This window comes from Callionymus lyra, chromosome 15 (genome assembly GCF_982586985.1).
Source record: "Callionymus lyra chromosome 15, fCalLyr1.hap1.1, whole genome shotgun sequence".
Classification (NCBI taxonomy): domain Eukaryota; kingdom Metazoa; phylum Chordata; class Actinopteri; order Syngnathiformes; family Callionymidae; genus Callionymus; species Callionymus lyra.
Genome location: NC_141832.1, coordinates 15393546 through 15418226, shown reverse-complemented (window position 1 = coordinate 15418226; position 24681 = coordinate 15393546). Strand labels below are relative to the sequence as shown.

General features: G+C 33.1%; 1 protein-coding gene across 1 annotated transcript in view; it reads right to left on the bottom strand.

Annotated features, from left to right (window-relative positions):
- Positions 1–1071: 1071 nt before the first annotated feature.
- The window catches only part of tbcd (tubulin folding cofactor D), a 36285-nt gene continuing 12675 nt past the window's right edge, over positions 1072–24681 (bottom strand). The window contains exons 14-39 of the mRNA XM_087809360.1: positions 21580–21736; positions 17668–17725; positions 17566–17595; positions 15907–15992; positions 15761–15841; positions 15315–15388; positions 14959–15076; positions 13776–13836; positions 13677–13699; positions 13572–13603; positions 12288–12350; positions 12153–12229; positions 11923–12004; positions 11699–11817; positions 10636–10727; positions 10322–10450; positions 8527–8610; positions 7196–7354; positions 6977–7115; positions 5221–5342; positions 4859–4936; positions 2980–3069; positions 2815–2902; positions 2640–2749; positions 1980–2064; positions 1072–1172 (exon numbers count right to left, since the gene is read on the bottom strand). Coding sequence (XP_087665486.1) covers positions 1161–1172; positions 1980–2064; positions 2640–2749; positions 2815–2902; positions 2980–3069; positions 4859–4936; positions 5221–5342; positions 6977–7115; positions 7196–7354; positions 8527–8610; positions 10322–10450; positions 10636–10727; positions 11699–11817; positions 11923–12004; positions 12153–12229; positions 12288–12350; positions 13572–13603; positions 13677–13699; positions 13776–13836; positions 14959–15076; positions 15315–15388; positions 15761–15841; positions 15907–15992; positions 17566–17595; positions 17668–17725; positions 21580–21736 — 2249 coding nt within the window. The 3' untranslated portion in view covers positions 1072–1160. The remainder of the gene's footprint in view (positions 1173–1979; positions 2065–2639; positions 2750–2814; positions 2903–2979; positions 3070–4858; positions 4937–5220; positions 5343–6976; positions 7116–7195; positions 7355–8526; positions 8611–10321; positions 10451–10635; positions 10728–11698; positions 11818–11922; positions 12005–12152; positions 12230–12287; positions 12351–13571; positions 13604–13676; positions 13700–13775; positions 13837–14958; positions 15077–15314; positions 15389–15760; positions 15842–15906; positions 15993–17565; positions 17596–17667; positions 17726–21579; positions 21737–24681) is intronic.

The following is a 24681-nucleotide window of genomic DNA, read 5'->3' as shown; positions in this document are numbered from 1 at the left end:
ACGTCCTTGGGACTTTTTTCATTATGCATGTCAAATCAGTGGTTTCCAAAGAAAAGAGAGAAGCCTCCCTCACTTTAACTTGGTCATCTTCCCCACTCACACCTGAAGACTGTTGTACCCCTTGCGTTAAGTCTGGGTCAAGGTGACCCGGTGGCCCGAAAAACAAATGTGTTTCAGGTATCCCTTGTGTTGTCTCTGGGTCAAGGTGAACCACCTCTGCCACTGCATATGTGTTTCTGGATACCTCAAAGACATTTGTTTATCGGGCCACGTTCGGGTCACCTTGACCCAGAGACCACACGAGGGTGAAGAAGTCTCTTAAATGGGGCTGGGTGCGCCACATAAAATGACTTGACTCAGGCCATGAGATTGCAACATGGTCCAACATGGAGGAGGCGGAAGAAAAAAAGTTGATTCAAATTGACTTAAGTCGTTGATCACAGAGCGAGTGGGCGTGGACACGCAACACAGGGTTTGGCAGAACAAACGCACAAAAAGAAGAAGAAGAAAAACACTAAATCCAAACACGTGTTCGATTGAAACCGCTCCATTCTTGATAGAGATGTTTGCGTTTTTTTTTCTCAGAAACAGATGATCCGGATTACCGTAATGATATTATGGAAAAATATGTAATGCAATAGAACTTTACGAGACGCCCCCCCCCCCCCCTCCACCCCCTCGCCCCAAATAATCCAACAACCGCAGCATTGTCGCGCACCGACGTCTGAAAACAATGCGACCCAGTCTGTGACGAGAAAGTCCAGACCCAGGAGTGACACGGCAGGGACCGCTCCGGTTCCCGGCACCCTTCAGTGAAGCAGAAAAAGTAGGTCCCACACGGGTCTCCGGGGAGCGTCGGGGCCCCAGGAAAACCTTCGGCGGCTCCTGCTCTCTGGAGGGAACACCAGCACTTTGGTTTCACCCGCCAGTGTTCACCTCCAGTATTGGTTACTCCGACCAGGACCCATTGTTGTCGTAAGACCGTGAACTTCTGAGATCAAGCAGCGAAAGGAACGAGGAAAAAACGCACTCGATCCTATTTTCGCAAAAGAAACACGAACACGAGGGAAGAATCGTTGACGTGTTTATTGTACTTGATGTTTTCATGATGGTGAGACGTGTGATCCAGTCGTGATTTGGATGTTGCGGCGGCCAGATATTTAAACATTCTTCTGCAGAGGGAGAGACGAATGACAGAGTTTGTCATTCCAAGTGGAACAGGAAATGTTCGAAACAATACGAGCAGTAAATCGTGAACATGCGCCGACGAAAAGCAGGTTTTATCGCCGAATCAAACACATTATTTACGACAGACTGGGAGAAAATCCTGTGAATATGAGAAACTAAAAATGTATTTTTACAGAAGACACAATTTGTGGACATTTAATGATGCTTTTTATTAATATGTTTGTCCATTATTGCATCTTTAATTAACAATAATAAAAATTAATACAATTTGAGAGTACATTTTTTAAATCTAAGACCACTTTTTTTGTTTTATGTAAAACATTTTTATTATATTTTTTCCAGATTTCTGAAGACACATTTTGGGTATTTAAATCTAAAAAAAAAGAGTTAAATCAAGGTTGCATTTGTGGCCGTGTAGCACGATTCAACCGTTTCCAGTTTCCAATTATTATTTAACCCAAGACATTAAAATACACAACTTATTTAAACGTCAAAATAGTTTTTTAAAATATCAAAATCTAATCAAAACATAAGTAAGTGAGGCTCCTACATACAAGATAACTACTAAATATTATTTTGTATTGTCTGTCTGAACATATAGGAGCTTTTATTTTGAAATTTTCAAATTAAAAGTTGGTGAAGATAAGAATCTTTTATTTAATCTTCACTCATTTTTCTTTAAAGTTCAAGTCGAGAACTGAGTTGTTTTTCTTTAAAACTCCAGATGCTTTGGTGTTGTTCAAAATAAATAAAATCACGACTTTAAAATAGTGTTAATATGTGTTGGTTACCTTGGAAACCACGGGGGGTTTGGGGACTCCCAGCAAATCGCACAGTTGGTCCCGGACTGGTAAGAGAACCGCTGGCTCGTCTTCCCTGGAACGAATAAACTCTAATTTTCAGCAAAGTATTGCAATTATCACGGTCTTTGTTACACAATTTCTAGATTTAGCAGCTTCACAAGATTTTTACAATATCTAATACAATGAAGTATATTGTTGTGTTTTTTTCTAAATAAATAAAAGGAAATGTTTACATTTTTAATAAGAAAAACACTACAAGTGTATCCATGTTACTTTTGTACCACAGGTTTATGAAGGCTTTTGTCAATCCCAGCTACTTGGGGACCAAAAATAAGGGACACCCTGGACAGGTCACCGTTTAATAAAAAAAAGTAATCAATAGAACTGTGTGTATAAGAACTGTGGGAGGAAACCTGAGTCCAGAATGAGAAAGATGTATAAACTTTTATTATAAAGGACACGTTTCTCTTCATAAGGTGAGAGGCAGGGGACACTCTGGAAAGTTTGCCAAAGTCTAAAGGCAAAAAAACGTGTGTAACTGAAAAACAGAGACCGTGTTGACGCCATCGCTGGACAAGAAAACGTTGTTTTCTTCTTCTAGGGTTACACGTGAGGTCATCTAAGCGTGATAAGAGCCAGACTAATCACCAGTTCGTGTCTCCGAGCAGGACCATGGTCTCGTCCAGAACCTCCGGGTCGATGACATCACTGTAGGACAGAACCATCTCGTACATCTTGGTGGCCGTGAGCTTCCTTATCTGAAACACCCGTCATGTTATTAGAGCCGTCGCTCACAGTCTTTCAGTTTTTTGTAGACGTTCACCGTGAGTGTGGAGTGACAAAGCAGCAGCACCAGTTGATTCAGGACTTTGTTCCTCACTTTCCCCTCGAACTGGAACAATCCGCAGAAACTGGGGAGCGACAGAAAAAAACGTAAACGCGGATGTTTTTCTTCTGACCTCGGGCGGGTTTGGAGGTTTTTACTCACACGTCTATTAAGGCGGGGATTTTTGCAGGCAAGATTTTGGATTTTTTGATCTTCAGGCAAAGTGTGAAGAGCTCCAAGATGAAGGGATCGCTTGAAAGATAATTTAAAATTAATTGACACTTAAAACCGGAAAGAACTTAGAGGTCAATGTTCAGGGAAGCGTTTGATACGACGATAGATTAGTGTCTTGATGAGAACAAAACAACTTTATGTTTAGGGTAAAAAAAACAACAAAAAATTGTCTGAACAAATGTAAAAATGAAGCACAAGATCATTTAGGAAATAAAAGTAATAAATAAGCAAAGATATGCAGGCAAAATATTGAAAAATTAGGAAGAGAAAGAAATAATTGAGATTAAAATTGTTAAAAAATACATGTTACATGTTATTAAAGAAAAAGGTAAGAGAACAATAAAATAAAAATGTAATTAATTGCACAAAAAATATGTAGAGGGTTTAAAAAATTATAATAATAAGGAAATAAAGCACAAGATCATTTAGGGAAAAAAGTAATTAAAAAAGATAAAGAATATAAATACAGGCAAAATGTGAAAATAATTAGTTAGAGAAATATTTTCGTTAATTTTAACTTAAAGTTGTTAGAAAATATGTCACGAAATATGCACAATTGTTAAAAAAAAAGGACAAGACAGTAATAAAATGAAAATTAAACTAAATTAAGATGTAGAGAAAAAAAGAAAGAATAAGGGAAAAAAGCACAAGATTATTTGAGGAAAAACAGGAATGAATAGGTGTTTAAAAAAGTTTAAAAAAAATAGGAAGATAAAACAATTTGTTAGTTTAAATTAAAATTATCAGAAAAATAAGAAAAATGAACAATTACTTGAAAAAAATATGACAGAATAATAAAATAAAAATGTAATTAAAGAAAAAAAGTAAAAGAAAGGCTTTTAAAAAGACAAAGAAATGCAGGGAAAATATGGAAAAATTAGAAAGTGGCAATAATGTGTTAATTGAAATTGTTGGAAAAAAATGTTATGCAACAATGATTTAAGAAAAAAAAAGAATAATAAAAAGGATAATTAAATGAAATGCACAAAATAAAGATGTAGATCAGGAGTGTCCAAACTGTTTTTTGAGGAGAGCCAAATCTGATGAAGTGAAAACAAGAAGGGGCCAAAGACGAACCCCAGACATCTCACCAAGACTTAGTTATCTCACTCAGAAGTTCAGAATAAAAGCTCTAGTATTGAACTATTCAACACAAAAATGTCCAACTTCTTAAGCATTGACACTTAGCTTTGCTACTTGACTTGACTAGACTTGAATTGTGTAGCATTTAAATGTTTACTATTTCGTTTTCCAACTTTTAAAAACCTCTCAGTTTGTAACGACCTGTTCGGGCCTCAAACAACTTTGGACATACCTGATGTAGAGTGTTTTAAAAAAAAAGAAAAAGAATGAAATAATAAGGAAATAAAAAAGGAAATTATGCTTATTCAGTGATTTTTCAAATAAAATAACAAATAAATTAAATAAATTAAAAGGGAACAACAAATTAAATAAATGTATTAAAAGAATATACATGTTTAAAAAAAAAGGCTTATATAAAGTGATTTTAAAAATACAAAATATTGTTATTCGGAGAGAAAACAATGCAGAATTAATAATAAAAAGCGATTGTAAAACATCAATTTAAAAGGATGTAAGGAAAAGTGAACGTTTCAAACTAATTCAGGTTTTATTTTTGACAACAGATGATATAATGAACGCAGATTAAAAAAAAGTTTAAATCAATATTGGAGTCCACGCTTAAAAAAGTTGAATTTTAACTCGTAAATCAAACCCGACAGCAGTGAGAGTCGTGGACACATGGAAAAGGACGGGTCGCGAGTGCGTGAGAGAGAATCAAACTCACTCCTCTCTCGTGCCGAGGATCTGGAAGCAGCTGTTCTCCAGCAGCTGATGCAGCATCTTCAGGAAGGGAATGGCCAGCCTGGACAAATAGTCACCAAATACTCTCGGATCAAGACGCGTTAACTCCTCGGATTGAAGGCGAACACAAAGAAATCAACTGTGCTTTACATGTAATCTCATTAGAAATAATGATATTTCTCAAATGTAATCAAATTGATGATCACGTGAAAACATGTGGGGACGGAAATATAAACTCAATTAAATAGTTTTGAAAAAGAAAAGGTTCATTTGTGATGTTCAGATCTTGGAATAGTTGTGTATTCTTTGTAGATTATTGACATGTTAGGTTGTGTGTGTTTGTACCTGATGTTGCTGAGATTATCTCTGAAGATCTTCAACAGTGTTTCTCCAAACTGCATCATAGCGTCGTCGTCGTCTTGGATTCCTCTCATAAAGGCGAACAACGACTGAGAAGAGTGTTGCAGCTAAAAGGGGGAAAACAAACATCATTGTCAGCCTGCAAGACAATACAGAGGAAAAACAAACACCTGACAGCGGCAGTGATTGATCAGCGACAGATTTTTAAGTCTGGTGACGGTTCAACTTTCACGGTTTCTTTTTCCTTGTTTAGATGCCCTTCCATGATGGAATGTAGCGTGAAAGTGCTGATCTCGGCTGGTTTATTTTCTTCCTTCTAAATTTAACTAAGGGCAAAGTAAGGTCAGGGAAATTAAGCTTTTATTTTTAAACATTTAGTTCCAAACATTTATTAGATGCTACTCACCCATGCACAGTTAAACCGTTTAATAAACTCAAGAAGAAATTCGATTCAATAGTTGCGAAATGTAGCCACGAACAACTTAAAAGTTGGTTTTAACGCCAGTTGTTTATAGAGAAAGGGCTCCCCCTGCTGGCCATCACTTCGGTAACAACTTATATCCAAATAGTTGCTTTTGAATTAGTGCTGGGCAATAAAAGGTCCTCAGGGGCCACAACATATACTTTTGTAAGGAACCATCAAGCCAAAAGAAAGAAGAGATGATTAAAAAACAGCTTATATGTGATAAAAATATATATATATATATATATATATATATGTATAGAAATAGAAAATAAAATCAATTTTAATTTGATTGTATAATATTTAGCTTATCATTCATTCTAAAGATCTCAAATAAATAAAAAATCGTGATTCATATATTTTGGGACATAAAATAAATAAATAAACAATGCCATGACCAAAATAAAGGGTTGATCAAACCAAAACAAAAAGAGATAATTAAAAATAGAAAAAAGTAGAAATTATTAGTATAATATTTAGTTTCACACACATCCTAGAGATCTTAAATAATTTCATTTCAGTACTTTATATATTGTGTGACATGACGTTATAAAATAAGGGGTTGATAAAGCCAAAAGAAAAAAGAGATGATAAAAAAAAGAGCATTTATATGATATATTATAAAGAAAAAAAATAAAATATTAGGAAATAATCTTACATTATTATTTGATCACATATTTAGTTTTTCATTTATTCTCAAGATCTTAAATAGTTTAAATTTTTTGCAAATTTGTATATTTCATTGCAAAAATGTACATGAAAAATGATGACATGACATTATAAAACAAGACGAAAACAAAGAAGAGATGATTAAAAGTGAGCTTTTATATGATATACAGTACAAACTAAAGTAAATATAAGAAAATAATCTTATATTATTATTTGATTGTATAAAAAAATCGTTTTTTTATTCTAAATATCTTAAATAACTTAAATATATATATATATATAAATTAATGATACCGTGGCATTAATAAAATAAAGTACAGTGAAGTTATTCTTGTATGTTTTTATATTTGATTAAATACACATTTAAAGAAAACACATCCTCAAAAAGGTTTCATTTGTCCACCATTTTAAATCAGGTGTTTAAAATTAAATCAGAAATTAAAAATTAAAAATCGATTTTATATGTTCAGTAATAAACAAATAAAAATTCTCGATTCAATTCAATACTTTTCTACTCCAGATCTTTTTTTCTGTTTGTTTAGATAATAAAAATAAATCATCAGTCGTGAGGATTGTGTTGCTACGGCAGTAACTTTCATGTTGACCTACCGTCGACTCAGAGATTCCTCCGACCGACGCCGTGAGGCCCAGCAGGGTTCGGTGCTGGTACTTCTGCAGACCCAGCAGCTTCGTGACGAACGGGAAAACCTCGGACGAAGCTCTCCAGTTGAGACTGGCTTTCACTTCCCTGTTGTACAAGAGACACGTCGTTTATTTTAATCGACAATCATCGCTGGATATTTCTTTTTAGTGAAATGAACGATTTACAAGGTAAAGATTTGGAGAAGTTCCTCCTTGTGGGGAATGTGAGGTACTTCAGGCTGGTGGCTGTGCAGGAGGTGCAGGAAGATGTTTCCGGCGTGAACCCGGGAGCTGTCGTTGGTTTCTGCAGCCTGTTGAGCCAAGCAGCTCATCATGGAACACACCCTGTTGAGGAAGAGCTTATTCAACTGCGTTTGTTGGATTCAAGACAGGAAAATTATCAAACTAAATCAGTTTTTATAGTGAAAGAAAACATGTAAATACTTTAGGAATAGAATTATAATATATATAAAATGGAAAAAACATGGTTTCTTACAAATACATTTGTCATTTTGGAGTCAAATGAAGGACATATTCATTTATTCATTGCAATTAACACTTAATGTTGACTCTGTCAGTGAACACTTGTGTTTTGATGGCCCTGAAACAAAGAAACTGATTTAAAATGCCCAATTATTCAATTATTATAGATTTATTTGAAGTTGTTTCTTTATTATTCAATTAAAAAATAAATAATAATAATTTGCTTAAATATATCAAAAGTTGTTTCAATTAAGAATATAGATGTTTCAATTAAAAAGGATATTTATATATTTTTTTAAAAACTGTTGCTTCAATGAAAAAAATAATTTGTCAATTTTAAACAATGAAAATTAAATAGAAAAATTGTTATTTCATCAAAACATAAAATAGTTGCGTCAATTAAAAAATGTTTTCGATTAAAAATGTCATTTAGTTTTTCAACATTTTCAAACGAAAAATATATATTTATATATATTTCTACAATAAAGGAAAAAGTGACTTCAATAAAAAAACCTGTTTCAATTTGGGAAAAGAGTTTGTTTAATGAAAAATTTAAATAAAAAAGATGCTTCCATCCAATGAAACAAATTTAACAATTAAAAAATAGAACCTTCATTCCAAAAAATATACATTTAAATATAAAAAAGTAAAAAATATGGGGGTTTAATCAAGAACAAAATTTGCTTTAATAGAACAAAAAACGAACCAAATTTCTATAAAAAATAAATGTATGAGTTGCTTCAATAAAAAAGACATTTAAATGGAGAAAAAGGGTATTTCATCAAAAACTTTTTTTTTTTAAAGTTGCTTCATTAATACAAATACATGAGTTTATTTATTTAAATTGTTTATATAAATATTAAAAAAAAATAAAGTATTAACGTAACATTTCACATTAAAATATATTGTTGTATAATCAAAATAGAGATCTTGTAAATATTTAATCATCTTCAGAAGACATTCAAAAGTGTGTTTACAGAGACAAAGACTCCAGTTAAGATGCAAAGTGAAAGCGACAACTGGTTGATACTCACTGGTCGGGCAGAAGTATTCCTGGATCTTCTCTACACACCATCATGGTCACTTCCATCAGGCTGCTCATGGCTGCTTCTCTCACCCTGAACACATGGGAACAAACATTTGGCAGGAGAAAGAATTTAAAAAAAATTATCCAGATAATCCTAAAAAAAAAACACAAAACTAGAACAGGAGTTGGAACAAAAAGTTGTTCTGAAGGAACAACTGAAAGTGAACGATGCTACACAAGCACGTGAGGAGGAAAATTGTTTTTACATCCAATAGAAAAGTAGTGAAAAAAGGAAAAAAAATCAATTGATACGTCTTTCAGAAAAAGTGAAAATAAAAAACACAAAAAACTCGATAAATGTTGGTGCAGTTTTGCCAGAAAAGGATGAAGAAACATTTATTAAAAATGCCCCAAAAAATGCAGTTGATGCAGTTTGGGCAGAAAAATACTTTTGGCAACAATAAATAAAACAAATTGTGTCAAAACACCCAATAAATGTCGACTCAGTTTTGGCAAAGAAAAGGGAAGAAATCAATAAAATAAAATAAAATGTTGATGGTGTTTTGGCGGAAAAAGATAAAGAATCAATGGAACTGTGTGTATCAGAACTGTGGGAGGAAACCTGAGTCCAGAATGAGAAGGATGTATAAACTTTTATTATGAAGGACACGTTTCTCTTCATAAAGGTGAGAGGCAGGGGACACTCTGGAAAGTTTGCCAAAGTCTAAAGGCAAAAAAACGTGTGTAACTGAAATCAAAACATGTTCATGCCATTTGTAAAAAAAATAGTTAAGAATAGTAGGAATAAATGAATAAAAACACTCAATAAACTTTGACGCAGTTTTGGCAGACAAAAAAGAAAGAAGAAAGAAAATGTTGTTGTTTTTTTTAAACGTTCAGTAAATGTTGATGCAATTTAGAAAAGTTAAGTAATACATTAAGTTAAAAATTGCTCAATGTTAATGTTGAGGCTGTTTTGGGAAAAAAAAAAGAAGAACAGTGAGAAGAAAAATAAGGTTCTATTAATTTAATAAATAAATAAAAGGGGAAAAAATTGCTCAATATAAATGTTGAGGCAGTTTTGGCCAAAAAAATGAAGAAAAGTGAGAAAAAAAAACCTGCTCTTTAAATTAAATTAATAATTAAAGAAAGGAAATATCAACAACTGTTTTTGATTTTTCTTTTTTTAATTAATAAATACAATAAAAATTGCTTTATATTAATGCAGATTTTGAACAGAAAAAGGTAAAAAAGTTTGATTTGGAAAAAACAAAGTACTGTAAAAATTAAATTAATAAAAACACTCAATAACTGTTGAGTGTAAAGAAAAGTACATACAAAAAGAAGTAAACACCATCAATAAAAACATGATGGTGAGCAGAATAAGAAAATACAATCTCTCCATCATGAAAAACTGTTGCTGCTGAAGTACTATTTAATTTAAACTAGATCTAAAGGAGTCGTAAGCTCTTGTCATCAAATAAAAGAATGATTGAACCCACTGCTCTCACACTAACATGTTTGTCTAACACAAATATTTAAAAAGCTAATTGAGGTATGAATTAAAATGTCAATTCATTCAATTCACATTAACAAGTATGAACGTCGCCATGGCGACAAGGACAGGCGACACGCCGGGTGACATTCCTCGTCGGCAGCTAAAGTGTCGCCTCGGGCTCGTGAGACGCAGTGTCAGGTCTTCGTGTCCCAAGGTGGCTCGACGCAGAAACAGCCCACGGGCCTCAAAAATAGTTGGAGTGATGGAGTGGATTTGCATGCAGGGGGACGAGAAGTCGACCAACCAGAATCCGACGTCTCCTCTCCGGTCGGACGTGTAGTCGTTGACGCAGGTGAGCAGGCAGTCGTAGACCTCGGACACGGTCTCCGGACACAGCGAGGAGTCGCCCCCCACGCCGGCTTTGAGGCAAACTCTGGGGGGGGGTGAAGGTGAGACATTGGAAACATTGTCAGGTCCATGTTTTGGAATGAACAGCGGGACGTTGTCAGTCAGGTCCAGCAGGTCGTGTCTGTCGCTGTTTATTTTAGCAGAGCCGGAGTGAAAGAGGAGAAACAAGGGAGTCTTTCACAGACGGAAGAGAAGAAAAGAAAAACTCACCGAGCGATGGTTGCGACTGCGTCTCTTCGAGCCTCAGTGAAGTTTCCTTCTCGCTGAGTGACGACACAAAGCTGCTGCAGCGCTGTGAGGATCTAATGATGGCAGATCAACGTTTTACACTTCGACCCTCGTCTCTGGGTCAAGGTGACCCGAAGGCCCGGAAACAAACGTGTTAGTGGTATCCTTTGTGTCGTCTTTTGGTTAGTCAAGGGATACCACAAACACATTTGTTTTCAATTATGTCACCTTGAACCAGTGACAACACAAGGGATACCACAAACACATTTGTTTTTCAAGTTGTGTCACCTTGACCCCGAGCGTGGTCGATTAATATATAGGTGGATTTGTTTCTTTATTATTCAATCAAAAAATGTTGCTTTAAAAAAAAAGAATTAATGATCAAATCAAACGTTTCTTAAATAAACACAATGAATAAAAAGTTTTTTCAATAAAGAATTTAGATTTAAATTAAAAAGTATATTTATCCCGCAAAAAAATGTTGCTTCAATAAAAAAAAAGAAAAAATGGAAATTTAAAATAAAAGTTGCTTCAATGAAATATAAAATAAAATAGTAGAGTAGGTCATTTAATTTAAAAAATTAAATAGTTGCTTCGACCAAAAAAAAAATTCAATTAAAAAAATGTACGCATTATTTATTTTAAAATATTTCTTCGATAAAGGAAAAAGTTACTTCAATAAAACAGTTTCAATTTAAGAAAAGAGTTAGTTCAATAAAGAAATGTCAATAAAAATATATATATATTTCAATTAAAAAAAAGATGCTTCAATCCAAAAATACATTTAAATATAAAAAGGTTGTTTCAACCAAAGAAAATGTTCAATCAAAAATAAGGGGTTGAATTAAGAGAAAAAAAATTGTATTTTGAAAAAAAAAAGCCTCAATAAAAAAATGATATTTAATTAAAAGAAAAATACGGAGCCCCTAGGGGACATGGAAGAAAAGATATACATTTTTTTCTGTCCCCTTAGGGGCTCCGTAGAAAACGTCCTTTAATCCAAATTAAAGATATTGTGGTGAAGGTTAAAAACCCACAAACACACCTGCTTCACTTTGCCCTGGAGCATGAAGTTGGGCAGAGCCCCGAGAGCGAGGGCGGAGCCACAGCGAGTGAAGAGCTGTGAACTGTTCAGTCCTTCGATGTACTGCGATATCAGCAGATCTGAACACAAGTATGAAGGAAAAAAAAGGAAAAGGTGTGTCAAAGCATCAAAGACTATTATAAATGCAAATCGTTCATTTGATATTCTCATCATGTTAGACCCACTTTGTTTCTCGGGATCGGCCAGTCCCGGCTCGGTCTGATAGAACTCCTCACACAGGGCGGTCAGGGCCGACACCACGGCGACCTGGAGGCGGATCATGTTTTGAAGCGTGATCGACTGAAGTTGTAACGAGCAGCGTTTTGTGTGCAAATATTGGCTTTTTTTCGAGAAAATTTTGAGTGCAAACACTGATAAAAGCCTTTCTTTGAAGGTAAGATTTGTGTTTGGTTACCATAATACTTTTCTGCAGGCGACTGGAAATGAGATGAAGAGTCTTGATGGTGTCGTCCAGGAGGCCCTGCCAGCCCGCTGAAGCAGCAGATGACCGTTAGCATTTGAGCGCCGCGGGGAAAACACACTTTCTTACCAATAACAGCGTCGTCCTCAAAAGGAATTTTGGACAGAGACAGCTTTTCAATCAGGACACACACTGAAAACAGATGAATACAGCTTCATATTCACAACAACAGATGCAATTAGGTAGATCACATTGAACCCAAAATGTGTCCAAACATCAGTTATAAGAAAGGCTGGAGTACAATGCATCCTCTCATCCTCAGTCATCTGAATATGGAGACCACATGACTCTTGACGAAGTCGTAACAGCTATCATTTGTTTTGAAACCAAAATATATCCAAACATCAGCTTTTAAAAAGTAGTGGAGTCCACTGTATCTTCTTGTCCTCAGTCATCTGAATATGATGACTCAGTCATGAGTTTGTCGCTTTATAAACATGAGGATTGAAAAGTAAAAATGTAGGATGGCGTAGCCACAAGAATCTGGCGATACGATACATACCATGATAGACTATAATACAGTATAGTACTGTAGGACAACGATATATACTTGTATTATTGTCAAGTACTTGGCTCTGGTGTTACGGAATTTACAGACCACATGACTCTTGAAGAAGTCGTAACTTCTTTCATTTGTTTTGAAACCAAAATATGTCCAAACATCAGCTTTAAAAAGTAGTGGAGTCGACTGTATCCTCTTGTCCTCAGTCATCACTGGGATTTCATCGTTCCTTTTGGCTGCGGGGACATAACGACTGCTGCCCTCTAGCGGCAAGTAGTTAAATTGCAACACAAAAATGAACAATGCCTTCAATATTGCATCTAAATTATATTAGTTTTTTTTAATTTTTTTAAATGAATTATTTTATTTCACACAAACTTTATTGAAATATAAACAAGGAAAATTATTTATAATTTCAAAGCTTTAAAGTACTTCACTTCTTCCTACTCCTTTTTCCGCACAACAGGGTTTTGTTTTATTTATTTATTCTGCTTTTTTGGTTTTATTGGTGTTTTGTTACTCTGTTTGTATAAAAATAATTTACAAATTTGCTTGTTTGAAAAAGTTTGAAATAAATAAGTTCATTCATTCACTCAAAACCCAAAAATATATTTAAAAAAAAATCATTATATTCATGAAAAATATATGGTAATATATACTACATGACAATTGTCTCAAAATGAAAATGGATGAATGTTCATGTTGATATCATGAGCTATGAAGATGTCTCAGATAAGATAAGATAAGATAAGAGATAATGGATGTCAACTTTGAGAGTAAAACAATAAAATCAGACTCTAATGCTCAATAAACTTCATGTTCTGAGCCCTTGTGTGAGTTACGGTGATTACCTGCCGGCCTCATGAGTTCCCCGTTGAAACCCCTGAATCAAAGCAAAACACATGATCAGATATTTGTCACTATTTTAACAAAAACACAGTTTATTTTATCCATACCTGTATTGTTTTCTGTCGTGTAACTGAAATCATCAGACAAATCATAATAAAAAACATGAGTTTCTGTTGAAATAATACGAGATAATTGTCTTTTCTCACCGTCTGATGAATGTTCTTCAACTTCTCCAAACAGTCTGGAGAGACCATGTCAGTCACAGTCCTGTGAAAATGTGCATTTAAAATATATATAAATATGTATAATATATCAGCACAATGTGTTTTATTTGGATTAAATACCACTTACTCAACTGTGTGCGTAATGACATGAAAACAATGTTGTTTTTTTTCCTTTATTAATTAAATTAAATTAAAAAACGTACATTGAACTAAAACATAATATACATTATACAAATATTATACAAATACATAAATTAAATATTTGTTTTAATTAAACAAAATAAAATAAACGTACATTCCAAATAATAGAAATCATGTTCAATATTTTCTGTTTAAAATGAAGAGTTATTATGTATAAGACCTTATTATAGAATAAAGAAATTGGAAGAAATTAAGTAAATAAATGTGAATTAAAACCTGGTGTGTGTTTCAAAGAGAAAAATATAATTAAAAGTCAATTTTAATGCAAGATACAACCTCCAAATTGCTAAAATTGAATTAAAAATATAATTTAATGATGAGTAAAAAACTTAAAGAGCAACTAATCTGTTGATTTAAGTGTCTCTTAACTCTACTGTAGGCATCAGTATGTTTACGTTTGTACTAAACTGTCTTTTAATAAAGATATTTACATTAGAAAAATTACGCTTATAAGCCCCGCCCATTGAAAAACCCGCTTGCTTTTTGTCAAGCTTGAGGCTCGTTTCCCATAACCACGCCCACTCTGCTGTGATTGGTCAGCGCCATCAATCCAGGAAGTCTCCGCCTCCAAGAGACGCGTTTACAGAAAGAAGCACAAGGATCTTCGCTGCTGCTATTACGTAATAATGGGCTCTTCTTGTTCTACGAGAAGAACTTTATAAAGTCATAACTTTAAAACATGGTCATGATGAAAGATTTACTGCATCTTAGAGAAGAAGACTTTAACATTTGAAACATGTGAGTGAGTCAGGAGAGTTTTTCACATTAGTTACCCTTTAGTATAATAAACAAACTGTTATATTTATACAAAAGAAATGTACTTAGTGGTTACATTATTAGCAAATTAAGAGTAAAATGGTTTCTCTTTTATTCTCCAGTGAATACAATAGTGTGTCTTATGTTAAAATGACTAAGTGCGAAGTGACACACGTAACTGATGAAGGTAGAAGGTCAGGAATGTTACCTGTCGCTCTCCAGCGCCAGCTTGGAGAGAGCGTGAGTGATCTCTGCACATGCTAGGATGGCGCCATGACGACCGTGCAGGTCGATCCCCGTGGCCATTTGCAGCAGCTGTGGCAGAACTAAAAAACAAGTATAAACCGAGTACCATTTCAATCCAATTCTCTTAATCATGGGCGACAATATACTCAAAAAAATGACAAAAACCCTATCGTCATATTTAGAGACAAATAATGAAATCAAGACAAATAAATAACATACAATTGTTGGTTTCTAAATTATTTTTCACCTCATAAGGGCCACAATTAAGAGTTAATATAGCAACAATATTATATATTTTTTGTTCAGTACTCAACATACCTGTCGTGGCCACATAGTCTGGAGCTTTCCATGTCAGGTTATGAAGAGCTTTAGAGGTTAACTCTCGGATTTTACTGAGGAAAAAAAAACATTTGATTAAATAATTGTTGACACTTGAGTTGCCATTTATTAATATATTTGTATTCATTTTTCAATCCTGATATACATTTTTAATTCATTTTCAAACTGAACTGCCTTTAAGCATCTTTCACCAAATGAAAAATACAAATATTATATATTTATATTTAATATACTAATATATATTCAATTAATTACACCGGTTGTATTGCCATAATGTGAATAAAACAAGACTAAAATATCTCAATAAAAATATTTAATTTAAATTTTCTAAGCATCCAAGAAAATGTCTGTGTACTTCATATATACCTGAAATAAGTTGGATTAAAAACATTTTCGACCAAAGATTAAATGGTGATTTTACTCACTCGTTCCAGTGGTTGACCTTCTGTGTGATCAGGTGGTCGATCATGGCTTTAGTATATTCAGGGAAACTTGATATGTAAACACTAAAGAGGCAAAAAACACCAGTAAATCAAACAGAAAAGAGTAGAAAATCGTATTTAACTCTTACCAAATGCTGACGTAACATTTGGTCAGATTCCCGACGGAAAAGTAGTCGGCCGCCGTCAAGATGTCGATCCCGTGAGGAAAGGTTCCCTGAGAAGACAATAAACAGATGAAAAATTCTAACCTTAAGTCTATTTTTGGTTGTTGTTTTAAACCTCCAGACAAAATTCTTCAAATTCCTGCTTAAGCATGTCTGTAAAACTCAATCACACAAAGACCCAAACTGTTCACCACAATCTGGGTCAAGAACCAATCGAAGAATATTTGTGGTAACAGATCATTTTATTATTTTCTATATATGTTTTTTTTTGTTGTACCCTTACTTTCTATGAGTTTCTGTCATGATGCTAGCATATAGTGAATCAGTATTGATATATTGACTTTTTTGGTTGATTTTTATTTTATTTTATTTTTTAATAATTGAATTACAAAAATATTTGTACACATGGGGCTGAATATTCCAATTCCAATAATTAAAAACTAATTTCCAAGTTGATTTATTTTTCAATTCACAGCCCTTTAAAAAAATATTATTTATTAAAAAACAAATAAAACAAAAATAATTTTTGAATTATTGGAATTGGAACATGAAACCCTATGTGCAAAATTATTTTTGTAACTCAATTATTTAAAAAAAAGAAATATCAACCTTTTTAAATATAGAATTTTTAACTTTGGAGTTTTAACATTTGAAATGTTAAATACAACCATGTAAGAATTAAAGAAAAAAATAACTTTTTTATATATATATATTAAATATTTTTAAATCAAGTATTAAAAACAACAACCTTTTACTGTACAAATAATTGAATTAATTTATTGAATGCATAAAAAAATATTTTAAATGTTAAATTCCATCATTTAATATTTGGATGGCAATGATACACTTCCATAAACATGATATTCATTTTAAATGATGTTATTATAAACAGTTTATAACAGGAGTTTAACTTTTTACTTTAAAAGTATTCAGATGATTACGTACAATCTCTCAACTAAACCAAGCTTCGAGGGCAAAACTATGGTATTAGACACTTTAACAGCACCTTTTCTTCTTGTTATTTTCTTCTTGTTATTTTCTTCTTGTTATTTTCTTCTTGTTATTTTCTTCTTGTTATTTTCTTCTTGTTATTTTCTTCTTGTTATTTTTGTAAATATGATAGTGTATATAATATAGGGCAGATTTTTATTCTATTCTATTAAGATCTTTCTTTTGTTTAAACTGAATTTCCCCTCGCGGGACAAATAAAGGATTTCTGATTCTGATTCTGACAAAAAGACGGTCAGAGACAAGAGTGTAAAAGTGTGTGTCATGAGTGACGCAGCAGTGTTTGCACGAGCGAGAGCCGATCAACCGACGTGTCTATATGTTCAGCACAATGAAGGGTTTACTGTGTTGCTCAGAGTCCGATGAGCAGAAGCGACGACTGTGGGAACAAATCAAAGCGAAAGAAAACACTTTGATTTCAATCCCCAAAAACATGTCATGTGTGCAGCTGACGATGAAATGAAACAACAGTTTCATGGCCGCGGGGCTGTGACTTTCGATCAGACGCGGCAGGTCGCGGCAGGAAAGTGATATCTAGCAGCGACTTGACTGTGTGGAGACAAATCACAGCCACCCCTGAGTGGTGATAGAAGACAAGACTGTGGCACAACCAACCTGTCGGCCCACATTCTCCTGGAAAGCCGCCTGGGACGAGAAAAAAAGAGAGAAAATGTTGTTGGTTTTATTTTCTGAGCGAGTGGAATGAGGTGAACTCACGGAGGCGGCTCTACGGCAGGTGATGTTCTGGTCGAACACGGCCGTGATCAGCAAACCACTGCGAAGAAAAGAAAACATAATTACCAATAATTATAGATGACTTTAGTTGTTATAACTTAACAACAATTATCTTCCAATAGATACAAATGGATGATGACGGTTGTCCTCTGAACACTGTCATCAGTGAAGCAGATGGAGTCAACGAATGCTCCTCCCATGATGCAACACTAATAGACTCAGGGACTCATTCATTCCCCATGCTATTAGATTGTATAATTCTGAGTTTGGAGGCAGGAGTGGAGTGAAAAGATGATGATATTCTATGTTAATATTTGTTATTTCTTGATCTATGTTCTTTATCTTTAGATTTACATTGTGTCATCTTGTTCCTTCTTCTTATTGCACTTTGTTCTTGTTCTTTTTTCATGAATCTATCGTCCATTTCCTGATGGAGACCTCCAGAGGGATTAACAAAGTTGATCTAATCAAAATATTCTTAAAAACTTCAACTGGCTCTGACTCTTATTATAAAAGTCTTGATAAAACATCGACTTCGCTCCGGACTTGGATCACCTGGACCTCGACCCCATTGTTAATTTAATTTTACTTTACTTTAATTCATCGTATTTTATTTGATCTAAAACGACCTAATCATATTTAATTGTCCTTTGGTTTACTTGTTTTTATATTACTTTATCCATTTATTTTTTACATACTTTACTTTACTTTAATTGTCCTTTAGTTGACTTGATTTGACTCATAATTATTTTACTCAATTTTTATTAACTTGACGTATTTTTGATATATATATATTTTTATTTTACTTCATTTGAGTTCACTTTAATTAACCTCTTATTAATATTAATATTAAAATTAATATCGCTTTTACTTATTTACATGTTTTTTTTATTTAATTTTCCTTTACTTCATTATTTATTACATTTTTTAGAAGCACAGAGATTCCACGAATGCTCCTTCCCATGATGCAAAACAAATCGACTCAGGGACTCATTCATTCCTCGGGCTATTAAATTGTACAATTGTGAGTTCGGGGGCAGGAGTGGAGTGAAAGTATCTGGATGTTCTGTTCTATGTTAGTCTTTGTATCCTTTGTCTTTGTTATTTTTCTTTGATCTATGTTCTTCATCTTTATACTTAGATTGTATCATCTTGTTCTTTCTCTTTATTTCTCTTTGTTCTTGTTCTTTATTATTTTGATTTATTTGTTAGGAAAAATTGCTGTATTTTCTGTGGCCTTTTACCTCACTCTAACTTTATTTAACTTAATTAAACAAAAAAATTATGTGTTTATAAATCTACTACCAAATTGAATATAATTTACTTAATTTAACTTAACTTTACTTAAGCTTTTCTAATTATCATTAAGTGTACCTAAATGTATCTATTTTACTTATTCATTCATTGTATTTAGTGTAATCCTTGACTTAATTGTACTTTATTTACATTTAGTTTACTTAAATTCCCTAAAATTAACCTGTTTTTATTTTACTTTAATTGTTTTTATTGTTGTGATCTTGTTTATTTAAGAGCTAAAATGATATTTAAGTTATATAACCGACATTAATGGTGTGAATAAGGGAGTTCTGGCATCAGGGTGAAGAATTTGTTGACGATTCCTCATGTGACACGCCTTTCAATTATTGAAAGAATTACAATCGCATAAGAAAATGTTCAATACACGATATTTTTAAGCGAAAGAATGAAACTTTTTATAAGAAATCCCTGCAGATGACGACCCTTTAACCTTGCAAACTAATATTCCAGCATGTCCTTGTTTTCCCTAAAAGTGGTGCAAGTGTAAAAAATGACAAGCCTGTCGTCAGTGGCAGATAAACAGAGCAGGAATCAGCTTGTCTTCGAGACTTTCTGCCAAACGGTGACCGAAACCTACGAGCGGCAGGCGAAACCTGGCAATCCTGAAGGCTACGAAAAAAAAATAAAAAAAAGGGGGGGGGAAGGGTGATGTCGCAAGCCTGATGAAAATGCTTAGACGCCGGGTTTAAACTGACACTGCAGAGCTGGTCTGCACAGTCACAGGACACAAGTCCACACTCGTCGCTCACAGAACCCAGCGAGCAAGGAGGAGGAAAACCGTTACTATTGAGTAATACTGAGCGTCACTGGCGCGATGACGGCGTCGCCTTTACGGGGTTTTAAGTTTGTGATGTCACTCTCTGGCACCTTTTTATCCCCCAAAATTAGTAAAATAAAGAATCTAATACAAGTATCTACTTGTATAGAATAAAAAAACATCAATTCCCCTCTGTTATTCCATAAATAGAAGGAATATTTTAAATGTTTTCTATGATATATAGTGATTTTTTTGGCCTAATGGAAGGTAAATTCTGGTTGATAAAAGCCAAGATATGTTTTATTTTATTTAAAAATTCGAAGAGAAACCAAAACCCAACAATAGCAGGAGCTCTTGGCAGCTTTATTACTTTCAAGTTAGGCATAAACATATGTCAATCATGCCCTGCAGCAACCTTTAACACTGATCGTTAATTCAGCATGAAAATGCATTTCCTCACTTGTTTAAAAGAATAAAAGCTTCTTATGTAACGTAGAACCCTGAAAGACATGATGAATCTAACTTTGAACACCAGAATGTTCACTAAAAGTAATAGCTAAAAGCATTTTTATCTATTATTTCATCATATTTCCTTATCATCAAATTAAAATAGTGTTTGCTGTATGATAAAAGGGGCAACACTGGTCGACTTTAGGGAATTTTTAATCCCTTAAATGGCTTAAAATGTGAGGGTTTCAACTGAGGTCGCAACTGTCTACATTAAAGCACTAATAAGTAAGATTAAAAAGATGTTTCTGGCTTCCCCCTGGTGTCAGAACAGTGTAACTGCAGTGATGAAAGACCTTATTTCCAACATACTAAATCATATCTGGTTGTTTTTTTTCAAATAAGATAAAGGATTTCGTTTAGTCTTTTTCTAGTTTTTACTTCTAATACTCTGAAGTACTTTAGCCATATAGAAAATTCTGTATTTGACCCACTACTGTGTGTTGGTCAAAACACCTACAAAAATATATTTAAAATGGAATGGTTTATAATTAAATTATAAACAATGTCAAAATGTTACTATTCTGTTGCTTTAATAGGATAGCACTTTTATTTATTATCAATTGCAGGCTCATTTTAATACATAAATGAAATAATCACATTTAGTTAAGATTTAGAAGTTTATTCTTTCTAAGTACATTCAGAAATGTATTTACTTTGTTTCGAGTCAAACCTCATAAATAGTTTCAGTTTTTACTTTGTGATTGCTCCATAATTTAGTGGATGTTGTATTATGGTCGAGAACGATAACTTCATTAAAATACACTTGGTGTGCCACAGCGGTCGAACCTTGGACCCTTTGCTTTTATTTTTCCGTGCAGACAAGATGTTTTACAAACAGGAATAAAAGTCATATTATCATGCATCACAGGATTTCTCCACATCTGGTCGAACAACCGTTGCACAATCAAAGATAATATATGAATTATTAGAGATTTATAACCTGTGACGAATTCCACACCCTCTATTGTTCGGAACATCCCTCGCAGTTGAGTTAAGTGAGGAGCGTGTTTGTTAAAATCACTGTTTTCTGTTGTCACTACCAAATTATGACTCATTTGGGGCAAATCCAGAAATTAAAGGTCGGCCCAACTTTGTGTATAAAGGATTTAATTCATGATCTATACCATCTTGGAAATACTACTTTAATTCTGAATGAAAAACACACTTATTTTAAGAATGTTTAATTACAAATGTAAAAAAGTTGGCTGTGCTTTGATACTTAAGTATGTTGTAAATATTGAAGTAGATCGTAACATAGGATACAAACCTGCTAGAGATGTAAACGTATATAAGGACTAAGGTAAAAGTACCTGGCGAGGTCGTTGACATACGGTTCCAGCTCCTTGGGCTCGTAGGCTCTGGCGAAGGACCAGCAAACGTAGCACGCCGCGTCGCGGACGATCGAGCCGACGCTGCGAGCTCCTCGCTTCTCCTCGTAGGTCAGGAACTTGATGATCAGTGGAACGACTGCAAAAATTAAAAAAAGAATTTAAAAAAAAAAGAAAAGCAGTTTGATCAGAAATCTTATGTATGTAGAAGAAATTCAGATTTTCGTTAATATCGTGTCGTAAGTTGTATTTTTAATTGTATTTAATCTTGTTTTATTGTTACTATTATTATTATGTTATTTACTTTACCTAATATTAATATTAATTTTAATTAACTTGAAAAAGTTGTATTTTTTTCCTTATATTTTACAGTTTATTTGAATTCATTTTACTTGACCTGATCTTGTTTAATGCCATTTAGTCGACTTGATTTGACTAATTTATTTCATTTTAGTCTGTTTAAATTAACTTGAAATTGTTATACTAATTTTCATTTTATTTTACTAAATACAACTTAATTTGACTTTACTTTAATTCAAATTATTTTATTTTACTTAATCTTATTAAATTGTTCTTTAGCTGACTTGATTTTATTTAATTTATTTACTCAGTTTTAATGTGCTTAGACATAGTTGTACTTTATTTTATTTGACTTGACTTAACTCATTTTTAAGTGACTTAATCATATTAAATTATCATTTATCAATTTTTATTTTAGTTGATATGACTTCAATTTAATACATTTTATTTAAATTTTCCTTTTCTTATTCAATTGTCCTTAAGATTACACCATAATATTTAAATTGATTTGATTTTAGTCTGTTTAAATTTACTTGACATTGTTTTACTATTTTTCCTTTTATTTTACTTAATCAAACTTAATTTACTTAATTCCTCATTCATTAATAAAACAAACGATACTGGAACTATGACTCAAGTTGTATGAAGGTTTCTGCCTCTGCATCAGTGTTGAACATTCATGGAAATTTATGGAAGAATTAAAATAAACAGAAGAGTTGTGTTTCCATTAGGGTTGCGCATATATGAAACATATTTTATATTTTGTTGTAGGTATAACATGTACATGGGAGTGAAAACAAGCATGCTGTCGATTGTACGTTTGACACTTTATATTATTTTCTTTGTATTCCATGTTCTGTTTGAGTCATAACAAAAAAAATGTAATTATTGTGCATTTTAAATGCTGTATAATGACAATAAAGACTCTTTAATATTGAATGAGTCAAGTTATTATATTTCCTATTTTATTCCCTTTTCTTTAAGGTAAGGTAAGGTAAAACTTTATTCCTTCGGGAAATTGTTTTTTTCCAATAGCCACAGAAAATACAGCAATTTTTCATAAAAAATAAATCAAACTAAAATAAAAACAAGAACAAAGAGAAGTAAAGAGAAAGAACAAGATGATACAATCTAAGACTAAAGATAAAGAACATAAAGAGAAGTAAAGAGAAAGAACAAGATGATACAATCTAAGTCTAAAGATAAAGATAAAGAACATAGATCAAAGAAGAATAAAAGAGATAAAGGATACAAAGACTAACATAGAACAGAACATCCAGATACTCTCACTCCACTCCTGCCCCCGAACTCAGAATTGTACAATTTAATAGCCCAAGGAATGAATGAGTCCTTGAGTCTATTTGTTTTTGCACCTGGGAAGGAGCATTCGTGAACTCATTCTGCTTCATTCATTCATTCATTCATGTCTTTACTTCTATAGCGTGTGCATTAAAAAAAAGAAGAAATTCTAGTACTAGTAGTTATTATTAGTTTAGTTTAGTTTATTTATTTAAAAGAACAATGTGCAGTTAGATTGAAAGAAATGGCTGCACCATGTTTAGTCCTCAACAAAGCTGCAGACAGTTAATACAACATAATACATATTGCATAATGCATAATACAAACATACAAATAAAGCAAAAACACAATAATGTACAAAAACACAGTAGAATCTACTCTAGGTGCAGTACAAAATATTATCTTGTTATAATGTTGTATATGTTGTTGATATAATCAGAATAATTAATGTTTTATTCATTGTTATTATTATTTATACGTCATAATTTAAGTTTTATTTATAATAATCATAAATATGTTAAGTGTTTAATTTTTAAATCTCGTCTTAAAACACACTTTTATTCTCTGGCTTTTAAAACAACACGAGACTCTGAGCTGTTTTTAGTGCTTTTTACTTGTTCTATTTGATATTATTTTATCCTTGTGTGTTTTTAACTGTGCTTTCTTAGCACTTTCATGTCATTGTAAGTAAGTAAGTAAGTAAGTCATTTTTATTTGTATAGCGCGTTTCCAGACCAGGGTCACAAAGCGCTTAAACAATCAAAACAATATTCAATAAAGTATATACTATAAAGGGCAATTTAAAACTGATAACACAAAAGGAGTTCCAGAAAATCAAGGAAAAATTGTATAGCACTTTGTATCAACTGCGCTTTATTAATAAAGTTGATTGATTGTTTTTTTAATGATTCACTTCATTAATTATCGTTTTTTAATATGTCTATTGCATGTCCTAACATGTGTATGTACTGCTGAAACAACTTTAATTCCCCTAATGTGGAAAAATATAGGAATTAATCGATCAATTCCATGGAATCCTAACAGATTTTAACCCTATTTTAATCCAAGGAACGGAATCAAAAGTCTACATTAATCCAGATTATAATGTGGATCCACTTCGATTTGTCACTCTCTGTGGTGCAGAAGGAGCTCCCATTCTGAGTTTTGCTAGCTAGTTCCAGAACGTTATCGCCTCCTGCTGCCTTTAAAAACACCAGACAAATGGGTCGAAATGAGCAGTTAACTTAATTCTGTATACATGACATTTATTTATAAAAAAGGATCAATATTGATGTGATTTAAAGAGGATTCAAGCATAAATAACACAAAATGACGATTTTAAAAATACAGAAAAGCCACCATTTATATTCTGGCTTCCTCTCACAACAAGATGATGGAAATATAAATAAAATCAAAGAACACGTGACCCCGTCACGGACACGAGGATGGACCGAGAGCCCCCGCCATGTAAATCGTCGCTCCAGG